This window comes from Lagopus muta, chromosome 2, assembly GCF_023343835.1.
Source record: "Lagopus muta isolate bLagMut1 chromosome 2, bLagMut1 primary, whole genome shotgun sequence".
Taxonomy (NCBI): Eukaryota; Metazoa; Chordata; class Aves; order Galliformes; family Phasianidae; genus Lagopus; species Lagopus muta.
In genome coordinates, this window is record NC_064434.1 from 1,534,285 (window position 1) to 1,553,550 (window position 19,266).

The following is a 19,266-nucleotide window of genomic DNA, read 5'->3' on the forward strand; positions in this document are numbered from 1 at the left end:
ACGTGAGATACTGCAGTTCTGTAAGAGAGGACTCATGCAACTCACAGCCCTGAGCTTGCCATAGGCTGGAAGTACTCACTGCTACCAACGTCCGACTCACGCAGAGCCTGTAGTTAAGTCAGGATAACTTGACTAGTCTCCCAGTTTTCTGTATTTTGCAGACTCAGGTGACTTCTAATCAGGATTGTAAGAAAGAAATATACCGTGGAGATACTGTACAAGATAATTTCACAGTGGGGGGAAAAAAAATAGTTTTTTTCAAGTTAATAAAGCCCTCTTACTCATTAATGCTGCTAAAAGGACAAACGTGCTGCGCTGTTTTCTGACTCCCTTGCCCTGATGTGTTTTGTGACCATAGGCACATCACTTGACTTTCCCGACTAGGTTTTGTTTGCTGTAAGATGGACATTTGGTACTTCAAATTGGCCATGTCACAAAGCTGAGTAACGCAGCGTGGAAAATACCATGAGATCTTTTGTTGGAAGATGCTGTAAGGGTAAGAATATGAAAGGTAAAACCGCTGAGACATCTGACCAGCTTTTTAACCGAGACACACAAAAGACAGAGTGAAGAGAATCTGGATTGAAATAACCTTCCACGTGCAGTCCTGGTGTCTGAAATGAAAAGAAGGGACACAAAGTCTGCAGTACCATCTTCAATTGTCCTCATCTGCTTGAGAAAACACCTCAGAGTGGAGCAGTGAGAGGCGGAGGCTGAGACCCAGGCGCCAGGCTGCAGCTCCACGGCAGCTGGAACGGGTTCCTATGTGGGCAAGGAGCCTTCAGAACAGCTCCAAACCAGTCTGGCCCACCTACGTTGGGCAGACCAAACTAGGAACTGGTTGGGTTTGGACAAGCCTTAAACCCAGCTTCCTATCTAATTTTGGAATCTAATACGATCGGGCTCCTAATTAGGCTCCGGTGGTACTCAGATCCCCACCTCGGCGCTCCTTTTCACCCATAAAAAGAAATCACGGAATGACTTGTAGCAGGAATCAGAACGAAAACAAAAACAAACAAAAAATCCCTTTAAAGAGAGACATTTGAGAGAGGAAGAGGGAAGAAAGGGGAAGAGAGGTGCCTTTTTCCCACTGCCAGGATTCCTCTGTGGCTCCTCTGGACCTGCCAGTATCCACATCACAGCTCCCGGGGACTTCCTCTGTGGAGCTTGTGCGGGACGCTTCTTCCAATGAGCCATTTCATCTCAGGCTTAAGTTGCACAGCTTCTGGGTCGGCAGCCCTCCTGGCATTTTTGAGGCACTTGCTTCCTTCCCTATTTGGGAAACCAGCCGCCTTTTGCAGAAGGTCTCACTTTCAGTCTTCAATCCCTCGTTCAGATCCCAGCTTTTGCTATCAGTGGTTATATAAATGTTTATGCTTTTTCACACTGAGGTCACTGTTGGTTCCATTTGTCAGTGCTGACCATCCCTGCGCAGCACTGGTCTGCTCATCAGCCAGAAACCATCCTGCAGCGATGACTCCCACTTTATGGCCAGCAGTTTAGGTTAAGAGCCCAGGGATGTTTGAATGCATTCATAAATTCCTATTCTGAAGAATTTTTTTCATGTGTTCTTGTATAATGTCCTTTTTGACTTCCTCTGTTTTTAAGTGTAATTTCTAATTGTATCAAAGTTATCTATTTCAACCTTAATGACGTTTTCTGGCTGGGATTTTTCCTTCTTTGGGACAGGGTTTTATTTTTGTTTTGAGTGGCTGCAATACACAAAACTAGCTGGCTACACTTCACAGCAATAGCCAACAGATGTTTGATCCCTTTTTTTTCCATAGAGGGGCACAGATCACATAACCTCACAAGGTCTATACCAGGCAACAGGGACACTACAGACCCACAGGAGATGGCATAGTTCATCTAGGACCTGCTTTGGGATTATTCCCACCTACCGAAGTATCAAAAGATTCACAGAGATCTATCAGCAGTGATAGATCCAGATATAAACCTCCAGCTTTGGAACCCCATGCAACTAGGGGATGCATATGTTCTGGCTTTGCGTTCTACACAGTCTAAGCAACCACTTATGACCACCCAACACAGGTTGAGGCTGATGGGGCTGGTCTGCTTTCCCAATGACAACGCTGACCAACGCCACTCACCTCTCACTGCAGGCTGCAATGAACAACTTTGGGATTATTTTCATGCTGTCCCTGAAGAGTTATTTCGTTATCTTCCTTCAAACCACACCCTTGTATTCCCTTCTGACGGAAGCTTGCTCAAGTTCATTTCAAGTGAAGCAGAACGCAGAGCAGCCACTGCTGGCTCAACTTGTGGTTCCTCAATTCCGCCTTATATTCTGTTGTACAATGGGCAGCAAAGATTCCAGCAAAGGCCCATTACCTCCATCACTGCAGCACAGCACGGGAAGTAGCCGAACTATGGCATGTGATATCAAAACCTTGAGCAAGACCTTGCCAATGGGAATAACAGGGAGGCTGAGTTCCAGATCCTGGAATCCCCCTTTAGCCCCACATACAGCCTTCAACAATACACGGAGCAATTTCAGCATGGAATTAAATACAGGCATTTAACATCTAAAAACAAAGCAGTTCATACTTTGTCCTACACCTGTGCTGCCTTCCAAGCGCTGTTGCTCAGTGCAGTAACACAAACTGAAAACATGTAGACATACCATTCGCTTCATAATGTTCTGCCAGTTCTAGACTATAAGTTAATGTATGAAATAATGTGCTTATTTAAATAAAAAGACCATAAAACTGCTTGGACATCTATAGTTCAGACAGCAACAGCCCTCCTGACCATTAGAAATAATGAGTGCAAGCCATGCATGTAGCATCACCAGCGACTCTGAGCTCTCTTACAGGTAGGCTCTCTTCATGCTACCTAAATGAGAGGGGCTTTGTGGGTACCCCTCCTAAATCAGGCATACCATCTTCCAGTTCCCATCTCTAGACAAACCTGATGTTCCTTTGGGAAAAAGACTGCTAGTTGGCTTGGAGGTGATGTGCTCTAGTAGGGCTGAGGAAGCAGCACACCAGCTCTCCTTCTCTAAACCACCACCACAAAAGTCGAATAATGAGCACAGCAGCTCATTTCACCAGAACTAAGCTTCTCTGTTCAACAGGAGCTTTGGTTGCAGTAATCCAAGGGTTTTGACACACTTTCCACTCTTTTCTTTCAAAACTGCCCATGGAATAGGCAAAACCAGCTCTTCTGTAGCAGATAGTGCATGACAGGTTGGGCTGATCGGAGAAGGGAACTTCCCCTAATAGATATATTGTAGTGAACCTACGGCAAACCCAAATCACCAGAATGCTTTTGCGCCGTGCCCCACCAGCCTCCTCACAACTCCATCAGCTCTGCCCCCACCAACACCCAACATCCCCAAGACCACGGCAGAAAGCCCACGCTCATCCAGCTCCTCCCTGCATCCATCGCTGCCACAGCAGAGCCTGAGGCACAGAGCTGAAAGCCAGTGCTGCAGGCCGTCAGATGAAGTTGCAGCAAGTTCAAATGAGTGGAAACTGAAGTTAGACAAATTCAGACTAGTAATGAGACCCACATTTCCAAAGTGAGCTTAATTAATGTCTGCAACCAAAGGTTGCGGTGGATTTTGCTTCCCTGTAAATTTTTAAATGAAGACCAACCGAGGTTTTGTTGTTTCTTGTGTTTTGTTGTTCGTTTTTGTTGGGTGTTTTTTCTCTTTTTTTTTTTCCCCAAAAGGTAACTCTCGGTTCAAATTAGAGCTAATTTGAGGAAATCTTACAGCTAGGCTCAAACCAGAGGATCACACAGGCTTTGCTGCATTAATAACCCATGAATCTATACTTCTGTGCAAAACTCCTTATAGCAAAACAGTTTATCTTGAACTTTATGCATCACCGTTGTTAAGTATACTTGCTGTCCCCAAAAGCTTGCCAAGAGGACACAGCTGTGTGCAGCCCTCCTGCGATGCTGAAGCACCACATCCATCGCCCTCAGCATCACGATGGGGCCATAAGTTGCTCGCTGGGCACATGTGGGTGCCTGCTTTGAGCCACTGGTGCTTGCTGGGACCCTCTACTGCCCACACAGAGAGAGCCTGTCCCAGCCATCACCTGCTTTGATCCCTTCCCTCTCTCTTTTTGAATCAGTCTGAAAGCAAAGATGAAGAGATTTGCAGATTAGCGTCCCCAAATACCCTGCCTTTATGCATATGGAATAGTTCCTTCTCCCTTAATAACATCCTGTATGAGCCACGTGAAGGCATGCACCTTCCATTTATCTCATTCATCTTCCTCTTCGGCACTGCCCACGCTTTTTAGAACAGCCTGAACGTCTCACCTTCTCCTTGTCACCAGTACAGCCCAGTATCACCAGTATGAATGCTCTTTTTAATCTCACAACCAATCTGGCACGACACGAGTTAACCAAGGACGAGGCAGCTACAGCGATGCCTACCATCAGCCACCTTCACTTCTTTCATTGAGCATTTTAGTGTCAGTTTTGCAAAAATGGGGCTTTTAAGAAGCTGCACTGTTCCTGCCTCTCCTGTACCCACCACAGTCACAGACAGAGGGACCAAATTCTTCTCCACCCGCATTTCATGGAACCATTTCAAAAACTCCACTTGTGCAATTAATTGAACAAAATTCAGTGCAACAAAGACTCAAGGCCACAGAGAATTAAGGGCAAAAGAAGTGATCCTCATCATCCTATCTGATTTCCCACATGTAACAGAATTTCACGTCTGGAGTCGGATTTCCTCTCTGCATGCACGCACGGAATGGCATCGGTCACCCCCATTGGCCCCATCCCATGAAATCCCACTGCGTGAGCGACCCACATGCAGCATCCTTTTGCTTTGTAGGACGGGGCCTAGGGGCTGTGGGTGCCTTAGAGGAAGAAAATATTAACAGTCAATTTGCTTCTAACTGCAGTGGATGGAGATGGTCCTCGGAGATGGGAAGGACAAGAGATGTTCAGCATGGCCTCAGTAATTCTTTAAATACGGTGCTTATGAATAGAGGTGGGAGAGATACTACATAGGTGCACACGGAGTCAGAAAACCCACACATCCCCCCAGGTCAGAAACCAGCAGCGATTCCACTGTGAGAATGAAGGAAACATCAAATGCCTTTGCATAGCGATGGAGCAGAGAGCTCAACCTCACAGCCTTCTGCTGGGCGTTCATTGACCTTACCAGGAGAGCCCACATAGGTAATGAGTCAGGATCTGGCCCTTTGAAAGTCTGGAATCAAGCGCCTGATTGCTCCATTAACAATTAGCATTCTGTTTACAAAACCCAGCAGAGTCAGTAAGAATAATCATTACAAAACATGCTCAGACTGCGATTCCGGTTTAAGTTAATATAATTTTAATGAGTTCTTCAGAAAAGGCCTGGCACTTATGGAAAATTTCCTTAATTAATATCAGACCCTAAATTAGTAATAAAAAAAAGCCCTGAATATCATTTGGTCTCAAGCTGGAACCGAAGTATGTTTTGGCATCATTACTAACTGTTAGCAGCAAGTTCTGGAAACAGATGCAAATCTTGATATGTATCCTAAATATAAAACACATTGCAAAAAAAAGGCTCAGATAAAAATATATCTATACATCCACATACATTCGAGTGTGCTATTTCCTGCCTGTATCAGCAACAAATTCATTCTGTTTAAAAACATTCCACTTGTTTCTCTTTGGTATTTTTTAAATCCCTTATTTCGGGAACAAAACTCTTTCCCTCTGCTTTCATTTTTCCTGTTTATTTCCTCTCCTGACAGCAGACTCGAGCAAACGAAAAGGGCTTAAAGACGCCCATTATAACATTCGGCTGTCTGAAAATCAGCCCGCTTGTTTTGCCACCTAAATACGGGTAGAGGTGCCTAATTTGAGGCCACCCACACCAGAGGAATTTGGCCCTCATCCCTGAGGCGGGGATCGTGCAACGTATCTTCTGGACAACTGCTCCAATGAGGGACTGTACCCAGGAGAGACGGCGCGACCGAAACCCCACACACAAGTGCCAAGGTGCTGAGATTCCCAGGAGGCACCGAGCGGGCAGGAGACTAAAAATGGAAAACCTGTGGTAAATGGAATAAATAGTGCCACTGAACATGGGGAGGAAAAAAAAGAGAGGAACGGAGGAGATGTGTTGAGGTGGGGGAGCAAAATGAGGGAGCTGTTTTGAAGAGAACAGAACCTCCCAAGCTCTCCCAAGCTCTCTACTTTGCTGTAACTCGCATTGAAAATTAGGAGGAACGGAGACAGAAACAACTTTGAGTCTCTCAGCTTCCATTAAAAAAGAAAAGAAGACAGAGTGAAAATTCTTCTAGTCACCAAGAAAAACAGAAGAGTGGATGAGTGCACCAGAAATGGAGCTGGCTTCTTGGGTTTGCCAAGAACCTGAGACAATATTGCTGAAGCGTGAACTGCCCGCTCAGTTCAGGCACTGCTAACACAAGTGCCTTGCTGGCAATGGCTGTGGTATTAACTATATTAACTACCTCTCTGCTCCTCAGTGCATCTGAAGAGGAAGAAAACTGCATTGTAAGGACGGTTCTAATATCTTCTCTTGTTAAGAACACCGGCCTGAAATGCGCTGAGTACATCCAACGAAGTTAGCAGGAATTAAGGGATTCAGGAGCAGCTACTTCACAGAACCACAGGTTTTATTCAGTTAGTGGTTGTGAAGCTGAGCTCCCACGAGGAAGACAGATTACTTTCTTCCAAGTAATATCTTTCAAAGATCAAATCCAAAAGAAAAAAAGGAGAGGGGGGAAATCCTTATTTTAAAGTTTGTGTGTGCAATGTGTGCACAAGACATTGAACAAAATCCAAGGCAATTGCAAGGCAGGCTTAGAAACCTAAGACGACAAGCAGCAGAGGACCTCAAGGAAAACCAGCACATCAATGTGAGCCACTTCCTTATTAAAGTACAACACTCAACCCAAAGGTTCAGCCATAGCAGCTTCCCCAAGATGTGTTCTATTTAGGTTTAAGATATGTAGGCTTACAAGAATGAAAATTAAACTGTGTAAAAGAGCGGTACTGTCACTGATTAAAGCGCAGGCAGAATGTGCAGAGTTGGATATATCCTTGCCAACCCTCAGCAAGTTGGAAGAACTGCAAAGTCTCTTAAATTCAGTATCTGATTAAGGTCTGGGATACTCCAAACTGATGCCGTGATATCTACTGGGCGAGACGAATTGATGGGAATGTTTGGCAGCACCAAAGCTAGCAGACAGCCCAGGGTTTGGTCTGTTCTCGGTCTCTCTGCCCCGTATGGTCACAGCTGCAATATTAAACCCTTCTAGCCTCCACAACTGGGGTGCTACCTGTTAGGAGTGGCTTCAGGACTGTGCTCATTCCCAAGCCATGGCTGGGACCTGCTGGCAGCACACTGGCCAAGCCCCAAAGCAGCCCCAGCCTTGTCCCTGTTTTATTTCTTGGTATGGAGATTCCCTTACAGCTGGTTCAGCTCAGAGCACTGGGTCTGTGGACTTTTTCAGGCTCAGACCAGGGTGTCCCTCATTTATCTCATTTATTATTATATACCTCACATCTTTATTCAACGGCACAGTAAGTGCAAAGATAGCAGAGTTCACCCTGCTCACTGCAGGGACTCCAGTGTTTGGGGAGGGCATGGGGACACCAAGCCAGCATCCCTGGCTTGTGCCATTTGCAGCAACGTGTCCCATATACACAAATATCTGTGAGGAGGACCAGCCTGTGGCTGGAAAAGGCAGGTCTGGTGATTTGTACTGCTATTTAGCATCACCTCTACTTTTCTTTCTTTTGCCAGATAGGCATTTGCCAACCACTGTTGCATAGAATAGGCTCTTTCACAGCCAGTATTAATGTTACTGGGCAAGTCTTCCAGCAGCTTTTGCATTTGACCCTTAACTGTCTTTCAAAGGTGAAGCACAAAGCAAAGCATTTAGGCAGAAGTGCAAGCAGATCCAGGAACTGTGTAGAAGTCTCCCTGTCTTCCTTCTCAAGAATATTTTCAACACAAAGATTTAAGCTCAAGCCCCAAGAGTGGATAGAGTGGATAGAGGTACGGGTGAGGCAGATCCTGGCTGGCTTAAACCAGGTCTGAAGTGTAATGAGGCTGCGATATGAGTATGTTTATTGAACCATTTAATCATCTCTTTGGGATCTGCCCCACCAAATACAGACTATCTGATTAGACATGCCTGTACCTGAACTGTTCAAGCATACGCGTTGTAGAACCCATGGACAGAAGCAGGCTCACCAAAGCACTGCCAGGGATCACAGCACATCCACAGGCTGGTCAACTCAACTGAGTCTTCCAAATGCTGTTTTGTCCCCACTGATTTGGAAGTCAGCTCCAGGTGACTCTCTCGGATACAAATGACTACCCCGTGGACATCTAAATCCAGAGGAAAATCAGGCCTCCTGCTACTTTGGAGCAACCTTTTTTGACTCCAAGAACAACCCAGCCCGTACTCCTTGCTCTGAACGTTGTATGTGCCAAGGACTTGTTGGATCAGACCTGAAGCTTTACGTAAAATGACTCTGATGTGTATTTATATGAATCATATATATTAATTACATAATAGACACTTACGTTCCCCATCCCACATGCAGTTTGGTTACAAAGACTGAGTGCCTTCACTATGAATCATGCAATCAGACCATATCCCTCAGGCAAAACTCTCTCTAGAATGTCCATGTTCATATATTCCCATGGTTTCCACTACAATATTACTTAATTAAGAATATTAATCTGCTGGGCCACCAACTTTCACTGCCTTTCAGGGAAGTCGAAGCAGACAGGTAGTTTAATAAAATATAGGGAAACATGCTCTTGTTATGATTGAATCGGTGCAATAAGGTAAGTCAATTGTATGGCCTCATGAGCTTATTTTTTTATTTATTCTTGATATGAACACAGACATATGCACCAGAGAGATCATTAGTCCACAAGCTGCACGTTTTTTCCAGCCAGTCTTTGGGTGGGCTCTTTTTTACTTTTCAGCTATTGCTGTTGTGTATTACGAGCAAACTATCACTGATTAATTGTTGGACACTGCAGATGAAGTACTGGTCCCCATTTGGAGAACAAAAGATGAATATTTGAAGTCTGACACCTACATTGTCATGGGTGCTCATCTGCACGTGTCTGCAGCGTGCAGGCAGACATTTCAGCTCTGCAAAGCAATCAAGTATGCGTCTAGACACTGGCACGACCAGTTCAGCCACATTACACCAGCCTGTCTGAGTAACTCAAGGAATCAGCTTGCTGCCCTTTTCCCCTCTTCCATGAGATGGAGAAATGCTTGTGCTGCTCTGACAATCCCTCACCCCACCCTTTCCTACAGCTCCCCAGCTCTTCTGATGCTCAGCCTGAACTCTGGTCCAAGCACTGGTGTCCTCGGCACCAAGAGCTGTACTGCTCCACGATGGGGAGGAGTGTGAGCATTTTGGTCAGGAACTGGATGCATTTCCAGCCTTAGGAGTATCATCAAAAACAGCTCCTGTGGGCTGCCGCTGACCATGCCGTCACTGCATTGAAAGATACCTTTGCTTTTTAAATGGTAAGCTTGCAACACGTGAGTGAGAGCAGCCCAAGCAGAGGTCTAGTCAAAGCCACAGAGGTTTGTAGAAAGGCTGAGTGATGTGAAGCTGTGGCAGGTAGTCAGCCTCGTGCCTATAAGGTGCGACATTCGAAGCCTGAGGGGGAAGTTTCACCCATTTTTCCTCCCGCATGATGTTAAGAACCAGGCAGTAAATATGGCATTCATTAAAATTACCTTGTATATTTTTAACAGCCCTGATAATCAGGTTTCTGCCACCATATTGGGAAGCAGAGTTTGTTTTTATTCAAGGCCTTGTAAAATGCTAATTTCTCCCTTATGTGCTGGAGATGCCTGACATTTTCTAATATTTTTAAGAGTTTCTTAGTCGTCATTTTTCCTCTTCAAAGCTCAGCTCTTTCTGAAAGATGTGTCAAGTAACTGAGCGGCGGTTTGTTCCTCTCAGAGTGCAAAAGATAAATCCGCTGCTGTAATAGAAAGCTTTAAATCTGTATTTTCTTTCTGCTTTAAACACAAAAGGGGCCAGATTCTGCCTTCCTGTGTGAGGCAGAAATTCTGGAGTAGCATTCCCAGTAGGGGCTGCAACATATTTCCTTACTGTTTGGGAGTCAGCTCTCCTCCACCCAGCAATGTCGCTCTGTGATTCTGAACATCAGCAAACACTGCAGACAACCTCTAGCACTTACACGGAAGATGAAAGCCCACCTTTCTCAATTCTAAATCTACCCGGCAGCAAGATCCCTGTGCTGGGACAGGGTGGGAGCACTGCGTAGATGCTGGTTGAGCCCTCAGAAGACAAAGAGCAAGAAGAGCGATGGCAACCAACTGCGGAGCGCAAGGGAAAAGTTCAGCACACGGCCACATAATGTACACAGGCAGGCCTTCAGTCATCCTGCTTGCGCCCACATGCCAGGCGCTCACGTCTGAATGCACCCAGACAAGCAAGGGCTGCAGGGCAGGTGCGCGGTGCAGCCGCTGTGCTCCCAGCCGAGCCTCTCCCGGAGGTGTTGCTGAGGGCACAATTGCAAAAATAACCAATTCAACAACACAGACCATCAGGAGACTCCAAAGGGAACCTGTTTCGGGCCAAACAAAGCATTTTCTCAGCATCAAGCCAATCTAGTTTTTTGCACCAAGTCAGCGCATTGCACAGGGAGCCCACGGGAACCTGCTCCACTACCTTGCACCCCTCGGCCCACACGGAGGCGGTTGGCATCTCCGAAGATGCAGAGCACGCAAGGGACCGCAGAGGGCTTTGCAGCTGTTTGTTTGAGAAACAAAGCTTCCCTCTTCTGAGATGAAAGAAATTGAGGAGTCAAAGCTAATCAAATCCTACACGCCTGCTGGCTGGAGTTCAGCTTGTCAGGGATGCAGTGCAGTGCAGTGCTCAGCATTACCAGTGCTACGAGCGTAGTGGATGGGGAAACACGACAGCAAGAAATTCACCTGGCTGCAAGTCAAACAGGTGTATGGCAGCAGCATCCAAGACTGTAATAGTATCTTGCAAACATGCAAAAAAGTAGTAATGTCATAAGGCTGATTCTTTAGTTTTCATTAATGAATCATAAAGACTTCACGTTACACGTGCTTTTTGGCATATGCTGCTCGTATTTCCACACTTGCAAGGTTGGAGCTTTTATGCTGAGCCACCCTCGCCTAAGGTTCCTCATTCTTGGCAAGATACACATGGTGACTGTGTGCCATTACAGGCTCTATCTTATTTTGGGGCAATCAGATTACTCCACGCAGATGGTTTTATCGCTGAGACCATACAGGTGAATTGCACAGTATGTAAATGTACATTTGTTTGATAAAAAAAAGTCTCAGTTTTTAGCTGCTCTCTTGTTTGTGTTCCTAAACAAGTTTCTTCTCTCCTGCATCCTTCCAAAGCACAATTTGTCCAATCTTTACCCTAAACTGACTCAGCTAGTTTCTGATAAGCATCTGAAGTACTCATTAACTAAGGAAGAAACACGCTTTCTTGTGCTTCTGGATTAAAATGAGGGAGCATGAACCTTCACCCTCACTAATGAAGAAATAAAAGGCATCTATCTAACATCACACACAATGCAAAATGAAAAGACCAAAATATAAAGAATATCACAGTGATGTTAAAACATGTAAGCAAACATCCTCCTGGGGGGGGCAGGGAGCGGAAGAGAGAGAATTTGATCACAGAACCAGCTTCACAGTAAAAAAAAATATTCTGATCTGAAATGGACCTATTGACATTGAAACCGTTCATGCTCTGCCCGCAGCAGCTCTTTCTGACCCCCACCCGCCATGCAGAAGCTCTGTTATCACCGACCAAGCTTTGCTGTTCTTAGTAGGGTTTGTCTGCAGCCATTCAGGCGGCCTCTGTACCTGTCAGCGTAATTGTTTTAGGAGAAACATGGACACTACCTGAGAGGCGTCGGGGCACGTCGGTGATGGCTGGAAGTCCTGTGCCTCGGGTGGAGGACAGGGGAGTTGTGGAGTGAATGGACGGCGAAGTCATCTGGCTCAAGTAGGACGGGTACGACTGATCATAGGACCACGGCGGGGACGACTGCGCCTGCCTGGGGTCTGGAAAAAAGAAAAAGAAATCAAAAGGTAAGGAAGAGAAATTGTAAGGCACCGACAGTCTAACTGAAAGAGACGGGGCTACTGAACATACACACATCAGCGTCACAAGGAAGGACAACACAACGAAGCACAACTTGCTCCTCCAGACTCAATGTGTTTAAGCCTTGCTATGTGAGTTTCCCTCCTGGCAACAATCACAGAATCCCAGCATGGCCTGGGTTGCAAAGGCCCACAGCGCTCCTCCAGCTCCAACCCCCTGCTGTGTGCAGGTCGCCAACCAGCAGCCCAGGCTGCCCAGAGCCACATCCAGCCTGGCCTTGAATGCCTGCAGGGATGGGGCATCCACAGCCTCCTTGGGCAACCTGTGCCAGTGCCTCACCACCCTCTGGGGGAAAAACTTCCTTCTAAATATCTGGGGGAAATGAATGGGGCAGCGAGCAGAGCTGAAGATTCAGCAGCTGTTCTGTAAACTCCTGATGTCTCTCACCCAGCTCTGACAGTGTTACACTGGGACTCGCCAGTCCTTGAGGATGTGGACAAAAAAGATGACAGTAAATGAGAGACATGGGGGCATGCTGCAGCTGAGCTCGGGAAGTGCATGTAAAAGGCAAGGAGACTCTACAGTCAGCACTTGGCATGCCTGTCAAGTTGTTATCCAGTTCAAACATGACAAAAAAGTGGTTTTAGTGCTGAAAATGCTCTCCAAGAAGGAAAACGTCATTAATCTTATTAGCATCTGTCTAAAAATGTCACATTTGGAGGCTGGCCCAGTTACCTACCGTCACCTCAATTAGAACAACATGAAGCCAGATGGATTGGTACAACTAGCAGAAGCTAATGATGCATTCACGTGTACTCATTAGAGCTCACAATGAAGGAAATTATTTTAAGGATAAATACTGTTTATTTTTTGCTGAAGGTCTGGTGGGCTGCACCGAGTGAGGAAGAGGAAGGGCTACTTTTACTCAGCTATGCTGTGATTCAGAAACCATTTGTTTTCACTTAGTGTGTGGTGATAAAGACACAAACAAAATCTTCAACAGTCAATTATTATTTTTGTTTCTTTATGCTGATAAAAACCAAGCACTTTCAACCCCCAACGTTTTTCTGGGCACTGCCTGATAGACTGATAACTGTCTCCAAACTGGTCCACAGAAACCATCCAAATTCTCCCTGGTACCTTCAGTGAAGCATACCAGGTCCACTCAGTTTGGAGAACCTGCTTCATCAGAGCACTGTCCTACAGCACTGCTTTGCAGACAGGAACGTGACAGCCACATGGCATAAGCAAAGGCACTTTTTCAGGAAATTCAACCTTTTTTTTCCTCTTTTTTAAACTCCTTTCCCTACTCTTCCACACAGCAAAAGCTTGTAGTTTTAGCTATGCCCTGTTTATTTTTTCTTTCAGACATGATTTGTTTGAAGAGATGTCTGGAAAGCAGATACTTCCTTGAAGCAAAATAACTATATAGATTAAAAAAAAAAAAAAAAAAAAAAAAAAGTTCCAATTTAATTTTAAGAGGATTTTCCCCGAGTTTGCCATTTATATTAGAGCTGAGTAATATAAATGGTTAACATAAACTCCTCAGAAATCCGAAGGACACTTGATCATTAAATGTAATGAACTTCTTTGTTTTAACAATTTCAGGGCTAGAGTTGTATAGATTGGCGCAGGTTCAAATTTGACTGACTGCTCGTTGTTATATCTGATATCGACATATTTCTCTGCCTCATTCCACTACTATAATTCACCATTCAGTCAATGGTAAATGATCTTCAACTGGGAACGGAAAGCCTGCGCTTGCTGGGAAAACAATCTTAAAATTAATGATGTGTCAGGAGCACAATCTCAAACCTACGCTCCTTCAAACTCCAAGAGCTTTTCAACCCGTGTTTCTGAATCCAAAACAGGGTCCCTTAAAGTTGTGCTTTCAAGTCAGCCCCACCACTGGAAGGAAACTGTAGAGCAGGTAAAGATTGAGAAAAATCACAGCAGAGGATGTTTTTGCAGGAATTTGGTTTAAGATGGTGAAAACCTCAGGAAAGGAGCTGCCATGTGGAGGCTTATGCTACTTCTTTGGTGTAGCCATCATGGCATGAAGAGATTCTGATGACTCTTTTATCCTCCCACTCTGAACACTCACGCTAGGTTTGGCTTAATTCAACAAGTGCAAATGCCTCTGCAAACACAAGAAGGATCAGGGACATGCTCAGGGACATGATTTAGAGGAGGGTTATTAGTTAGGATAGTATGGTTAGGTTGTGGTTGGACTCGATGATCTTAAGGTCTTTTCCAACCTGAGTGATCCTATAGTTCTTTGACTCTAACAGCAAAAATGAATGGGCTCACAAAGCCTTTAAAACAGTACTTCTTGTGACAATGTCAGAGGCAGAATATGGGGCTGGATGGACCATCTGCTGACGCCAGAGCATTTCAGATGCTCTCAAGACATTTAGCTTAATTTTTACACTCCCCTATAGCTCCTCCCATCTACAGCACCACATCACCAGATTTGTGTTCTAATTTACACTTGATTTTAACTCTTCATGAGCTCCAAACTGTGAGATGTTAAATTGCAAAGTGTTTTAGAGAAAGAGGACAGGCTGTTAGGGAAGACACTGTGCTGTGACATAACTGCTTCTGGCCCTTTCACAGATCTTTTGTTGAACTTTCTACCTAAATTTAAGGAAAAGAATGGTAATTTGTTCCCTGAGTATTTCATTCACAAAATGGGGTGCTTCTCTTGGCTAGAAGCTTTCAACCCAGATGTTCAAGTGTGAACTTGGGCCTCTCTCAAGCCAGACTGTAGGAAACTCAGCTCCAGGGAAATTATATCGCATTTTCTCACAGAATAGGAAATAATTTGGAGGAAAATCCTCAACCAAATTGAACAGAAGATGCATCAGAGCTCAGTGACTGAAGAAAGGCTGCAGCAGGCCAGGCTGGAGGTCAGTGTGATTTCTCCACACTGAGGCAGGGCCAAGGTCATGGCTGAGGCCAGGTGGGGAATTTGTCCTGGGGCTTCAAGCATTATCTTTGGCCTGTTGGGAAAGCGGAAACCGAAGATACCAGTTTTACCAGATCCTGAGTAAATGCCCTAAAACCAGCCTCTGTCTGGACATGTGAGGAGCAGAATTCAAACGAGGTCTGCTCGCCCAAAGGGTCACGGTCATTGCTCAGTGCAATTGCCAAGTGCCTGCAGTAAAATGCAGCGGAGCCAACAGCCACCCCACGGAGCCAAAAAGCAGCCCATGTAGTCCTCAGAGAAGACAGGGAGCTGTGGGCCACACACAGCAGCGCTCGGCCTGCTGCGAGGACGTTCCCTGCAATGCTGCTGTGCGGAGGCCTTGGCCACAGAGGCCCCACCTCTCTTCTGGCTTCCCGCACCACAGAATCAAGCCTTGCGGAGGCAGGACGTTGCCAGGTCTATTGCTTAGGGGTGCCTGCTTCCACAACTTCCCCTTACGATGCAAATCCAAGCGGGTGCCAGAAGGGAATGCAGCAGTGTGCTCAGCAGGGTCACCTCCTCCGTGCTGAAGGGGTGGCATGGCCACTGAGCACACCAGTGGGGCAGACAGTGCAAGCAGATTTGCAAGAAGTTTTCCATGCCTCCGTACAGATGAGACCATCCCTTCTGTTTGCAGAGAGTGGAGGGCCACGCACGCTTGCCAGGCTGGCAGGCACCCACTGTGAGTGAGAGCCAGAGGCTCTGGGCTGTCACATGAAGCGCTGCATGCGCTGGCAGCCAAAGCGTATCTTTCTAATTGCTGAAAGCCCCGAATATATGAGAAACCCCAGAGCTCTGAGGCAGAGCTAACATGAATTCCTGCCTGAAGGAATCCCTAGAAAACAAGGGAAAATGTGAATACACAAGTACACTGAACGGCTCAGGAGGAAGCCCACCCAACTCCCAGCACCAGAGGCCTGCAACTGGGCTGGCCCAGCCTTAAACAGCAGCAACAGAGGCAGAGGGCCGCTCTGAATTTGACTTTGCACTTGAAAATTTTGGAGTGATTCCTAAGAACCGTCCTCCTTTTGTAAACATTTTTGTTAAGTCTGTGTGGGTGTGAAGAAAAGTGCGGCTTGTGCAATACTCATGAAGGACGGGGCTTTTTCATGCATATGCAAAGTCATGCTGGGTGCAGATGAGCGGAAATGAGTCGGTGGGTGAGGACCAACTAACCCAGCCCCTTCCTGATGGCGCTGCCAGGTGTGCCTCAGCGAGGCAGGAAAACCTGGGCTTGCACATGCTTTTGTCTCTCAGTTTCACTGCCCAGTTCAGCTCCTGATCCACGTAGTCAAGCTGACTGCATCAGCTTAGTGGAAAATAAGAGCTTTGAAAAATCTGCCTCATCACAGAATCACAGAATGGCCTGGGTTGGAAGGGACCTGAAGGATCACGAAGCTCCAACCTCCCTGCCACAGGCTGGGCCACCAACCTCCACATTTCATAGCAGACCAAGCCTAAATTTGGATGCATAAAACTAAGCCCGGAAATAGAGCAACTCCTCATGGCCCATTTCTCCCACTGAACATCCAGCAATGTCAGCTCTCTTCTTTCAATGGAAAAGTGTCAAAAGAGAGAAGAGAAAGCTGGAAGGTTGTCCTGCAGAAGTAGCTATCTGTTCCTTTGGCGCTGGATTATATCATATCATATCATAGAATCACAGAATCACAGAATGGCCTGGGTTGAAAAGGACCACAGTGATCACCTAGTTTCAACCCCCTGCTATGTGCAGGGTTGCCAGCTACTGGACCGGGCTGCCCAGAGCATACATTATGAAGCATACAGATTTACTATAGACAAAGATCAAATTTCCATTTCCCAAGCTGAGCTCTGGTGCTCAGAGCATGACCATAGGCTCACAGCCCCTCAGCATACAGCCTATAAAACCTAAACGTCACATGTGTGCGCACACTTTCCAAAAACACTTATTTAAATCCAGTCGTTGGTTCCAGTCTTGGCTGCTGCCCATTCCATTAGTGCTACTGCTGATACCAAAAAACAGGCTGTCTGGAGCTATCTGTGGTAAACACCCAAAGCAAATATCTTTGGTTATGATCTTAACAAAGCCAAGATGACTTTCTGCATGAGTAAACACGCTATTGTTGTAAACCCAACCCCAGCAAAACAACAACAAAATGCAACCTCCTCCTATCCTCTGACTATTTCATGGGAACATTTGAAAGCCCAGGGCTTGATCTGGATTGCCCAGTTCAATCAATGAACGCAGTGGAGTTACACCCCTACGGACACCACTGTAATTGAGACCAGATTTTGGCCTTAAGAACCTCTACAACCATTTTTCCTCTCAGTCCCTCAGTGTCACAATTCTAAAGGAAAAAAAAAAAAAAAAAGAACTAAGCTGAACAAGTCTTGCCAGTAGGACAACTAAATAGCAAAGGAAAAAAAGAAAAGTTAAAAGAATACTTTAATAGGAGGGACACAGACTTCACCCGATGGAGGTTCATAGTGGCAGCTCGCCAGTTGCCCCAAGGATGCAATCAATTTGCATAAAGCACAGCAGACTACAGCCACCCTAGGGTTTGTAACAAGGAATCCCAGCTCCTCCATCTCGTATGCTGACTTGTAGCTTTTATCCCGTGAACTGAAGGCACAATGCACCCTGTATACCTACAGCATGGGCTATTTCTAATTGGTGTTCTCCAAGCAATCACGTACCGTGCCTGCTGCATTCAGCAGGCTGATGTGCACGGCTGCAGACTGGTGCATGCTGCAGCATGCTGCTGTCCCAGGTCTAACACAGGCAACTCAGGGGAGAGCTCACACACTGCCCAGCTACAACAAACAGCTACCTGGTTTGTTCCATGGCTGGTGGTCTCAGATAGCAGACACTGAGCTGCTGCTTTCGGTCTTTGAGACAGGTGCTTCACAGCCCCACATTCGCACCCCACAATCGCGCTGAACGAGAGGATTGTGCCATCTCCCTGACTCTGCAAGAGGGCAGTGCCCAGCCCCACCAGCCCAGAACCGGGGGAATGGAGGACAGGTACCACGCGAGGAGCTGAAGCTGCTTTCTGCCCACAGCCTTCCCACCAGCCTCAGTTCTTAGTGCTCTACCTGATAGTGGCGATGCATCCTCCCACTAACTTTCACCTCCAAATTCCTTAAATCTGCTTTCTACAACTTTAAAATCAGTGAAAAACAGCTAGGGCTGAAAATGCAGCATCACTGAAGTGTGGGGGAAAGGGGGGGAAGCAGAAAAAGAAAAAAAAAAAAGGAAAAAATCACAGGACCTGCTTTTTGAGCACTGCTCTTTCAGTGCTGCAAGTCACAGGTCGCCCATTGATCAGATGGAGCCACCAAGGTGATGGAGCAGGAAACCTCACGGAAGCCCCACTCACAGCCCCCGTCAGGTCTGCTCTGACAGAAGCTCATCCACACTGGTTGCAGTTTAGAAAAAGAACAGTTTTGCTCATTTCATACCGAAGCAGTGCTGCAATGAGCCAGGCTCTGAGCAGGACTGTAACTCGACCCGCCTGCAAGTTGTTCCAGTGCCGTTAAGGGAGAGGGGAAAGCAAAAAAAAAAGCAAATATACCAATATCCAAATGTGAGCAGACAGCATCCCTGATTTACGGGCAGCAAGCGGGGTTCAAATTGAATCTGCACTGCCTCAGCAAAGGCATCTGCTTATTGGGCGATTTGTTTTTTAATGACCCTTCACTGTTGCTTTTGCAGGCTCCTAGTTAAAATGCCATGTTGAATAAGAGCAACTCTGTGCCTCGTGCTGCTGCAGGCCGGTGTGGCGGTGGGTTTGGGACTGCGCTGCGATTTGTAGAAGCTGTACTCTGATACTCGAGGCAAATAAACACGACCCAGACAGAGAGAAGAAATGTAAGAGTGAACCCCAAAGTGTTTCTCCGTGCTCAGGTGTGGGCCAGTCAGGCTTTAAATATTATTTGTGTTTAATCATGCAACAGCTATGCAAGACCTCAAGTGGAACTACACAAAACCAGTTTATGTGCTTACTAGGCATAATACGGATTTTGTCATAGGAATGCAGTATTTACTGTTAAATTTATAAGGAATTAATTATTTCCCCTAAATTACTAGGTAAGAGATTAAGAAACAAAGGTATACCTAAAAGGAATGCTTGCTTAGTTCCAAGAAAGGCAATAAAAACATCCTTGGGTTCAGACGAGCATCTGTACTCCTTTCA

General features: G+C 46.1%; 1 protein-coding gene across 2 annotated transcripts in view; it reads right to left on the bottom strand.

Annotated features, from left to right (window-relative positions):
- Positions 1-19,266, bottom strand: part of RUNX2 (RUNX family transcription factor 2) — a 151,327-nt gene that overhangs the window by 11,348 nt on the left and 120,713 nt on the right. For both annotated transcript variants that reach the window (XM_048935348.1, XM_048935347.1), the window contains one exon: positions 11,922-12,083. In XM_048935348.1, coding sequence (XP_048791305.1) covers positions 11,922-12,083 — 162 coding nt within the window. The remainder of the gene's footprint in view (positions 1-11,921; positions 12,084-19,266) is intronic.